A 2,424-nucleotide genomic window follows, 5' to 3' on the forward strand; every position below is an offset into this window, starting at 1 on the left:
CATTCATAAGTTTCAGATATTCAAAAGCAATTCCGTGTTCGTTGGGAGACGACTTAGGGTTACTTTAGCCCTATCTACTTTCTTAAATACTACTAGGCAATACTGAAGTTGCCTTGAAAAGTAGTATTAATTTGATAGCTTCAACAACAGCTTATCACATCCCAAAAACATTTCATAATGACGCTAAATCAACGACAAAGAAATGCCTTGCTTTTGTGAACTTGGGAAACACAAGACGTCCAATACGAAATAAATAAATANTAAATAGTGATTTGCTTCCAGACAGTTTCACTTTAAATAGAATTTCGAAACCCTACAACACCAATTAAAAATTGCTTCCCCATGCAAATATGACGTGTACTGTAAAATAAATAAGACGTTTAATTGACCAGCAAGAAGCCAATAGGTCACCCCTTTTTTACCATTTTTTTCTTTTTTTTTAAACCAACCATAAAACGTCGAACTAGTTGGGGATTCAACGTTTTATTGGTCATGCAAAAGAGATAGGGTCACTCCCTTTTTTATTATTTTTTTTCAGTTTAAACCATTTAGGCGTCCCTATTTTCGTTCGGTCCTCCCACTTTGGTCCCCTTCTTTTAAACTTTCCCAATTGAGTCCTCAGAACTGCTAATTTGAAGCAATTCAGCCCCTGCCGTTAAAAATCGTTAACGGCCGTTTAAGTATTGATGACGTGGCATTATAAATTAATTTTATATTAAAAATTATTAATGAATATTCTTGGAATTAGGATTTTAGAAGGACAAAGTGGGAATAAGAAAGACTTTCTTCTTCCTCCGCAGAACCCAAATCACCGAGTTCATCTTCTTCCTCAAACCAACGCCATTTTTCTCTTCAACGTTTTGTCAAACACCTCCAAAGCTTCCCCAGACACTTTACCTTCATACGGGGTTGTTAGGTTGGTTGTTTAGTTTTTTTTTTTTAATTTAGTTTCAATTTCATTTTAGCGAAAACCTGCAAAAACTGGAGAAAATTTTGGAACTTTTTGATCAGGGTTTTCAATCTGTCCACTATCACCATTTTCTTTTCTTATATGCATGTTAGTTTAACAGTTTCCATACCCATCATCACCAAACCAGAAAAAGTCAAGATCTTTAGCCACCCTTTACTAAGAAGATATGTTCTTCAGAATATGATGCACTAATTGAAAATGTGACTCATGAGGAGCAACGAGTTAAGATTGCTTCACCTGTGATGGCAAACCAGAACAACCATACAATCATTAGAACAATAACAGTTTTAAGAAAATTCAAAATTATAATGGTAATCCCCTTTTCCCCAACAAGAAAAAATGTATAACCTGAGGCTCCTGAGATTAAAGATTAATTATATATAAAAAAAAATCTAACCTAACCTCCTTTGGTATGGTTGCAGAAAACAGTAAAGATTGCCTTTGACGGGGCAAACAATCCACAATTTTTTCTACATCCTTTCTAAATCTCAGGTTGAGTAAATGATCAGCTTCATCAAGTACAAGCATCCGCAAGCCCATTAATTGTAGAGAAGAGTCTAGAAAGTCAGACCCAGTTCTCAAAATCCTTTCTTTCAAACCACAAAATCCTTTCTTTCAAGCCAAATCTCAAAATCTTTTCTCAAAATTGCTTTGCAATTTACGTTGGTTAGTGCGACGATGGGCCACTCTTCTGGGTCTTAAAAAATTGAAGCTTTTGAGGATTTCGTCGGAGGATGAACTAGCGGGTATGGATCTTACCCGGCATGGAGGGTTTGCCTATGCCTATGAAGATGATGAGACTCACAAGCATGAGATTCAGTTGAGGAAGGTTGAACCCAACGCCTCTACCCCAACCACTGATGGGGGATTATGATGAAGATGAAGATAATGACGATGATGATGAGGATGGTAGGTTATGTTTTGGATTTGGTTATTTTTGTTCGGTTGTTGTAGAATGAAAAATATTGTTAATGTTCGTACATTGAACTCGAAGCGAAAAAATTTAGAGATAGATGCAAACGTTTCTGTTTTGAGGTTGGTCTGAGGAAGAAGATGAATCGGTGATTTGGGTTCTGCGGAGGAAGAAGAAAGTCTTTCTTATTCCCGCTTTGCCCTTCTAAAATCCTGATTCCAAGAATATTCATTAATAATTTTTAATATAAAATTCATTTATAATGCCACGTCATCAATACTTAAACAGCCGTTAACAATTTTTAACGGCAGGGGCTGAATTGCTTCAAATTAGCAGTTCTGAGGACTCAATTAGGAAAGTTTAAAAGAAGGGGACCAAAGTGGGAGGACCGAACGAAAATAGGGACGCCTAAATGGTTTAAACTGGAAAAAAATAATAAAAAAGGGAGTGACCCTATCTCTTTTGCATGACCAATAAAACGTCGAATCCCCAACTAGTTCGACGTTTTATGGTTGGTTTAAAAGAAAAAGAAAAAAATGGT

General features: G+C 36.1%; 1 protein-coding gene across 1 annotated transcript in view; it reads left to right on the plus strand.

Moving 5' to 3' along the window:
- The window catches only part of LOC106770435, a 5,114-nt gene extending 3,270 nt beyond the window's left edge, over positions 1 to 1,844 (plus strand). Inside the window, exon 2 of the mRNA XM_014656246.1 lies at positions 1,642 to 1,844. Within this exon, the coding sequence (XP_014511732.1) occupies positions 1,642 to 1,844 (203 nt within the window). The remainder of the gene's footprint in view (positions 1 to 1,641) is intronic.
- Positions 1,845 to 2,424: the final 580 nt, after the last annotated feature.

Source organism: Vigna radiata, chromosome 8, assembly GCF_000741045.1.
Source record: "Vigna radiata var. radiata cultivar VC1973A chromosome 8, Vradiata_ver6, whole genome shotgun sequence".
In the NCBI taxonomy this organism is placed as follows: Eukaryota; Viridiplantae; Streptophyta; class Magnoliopsida; order Fabales; family Fabaceae; genus Vigna; species Vigna radiata.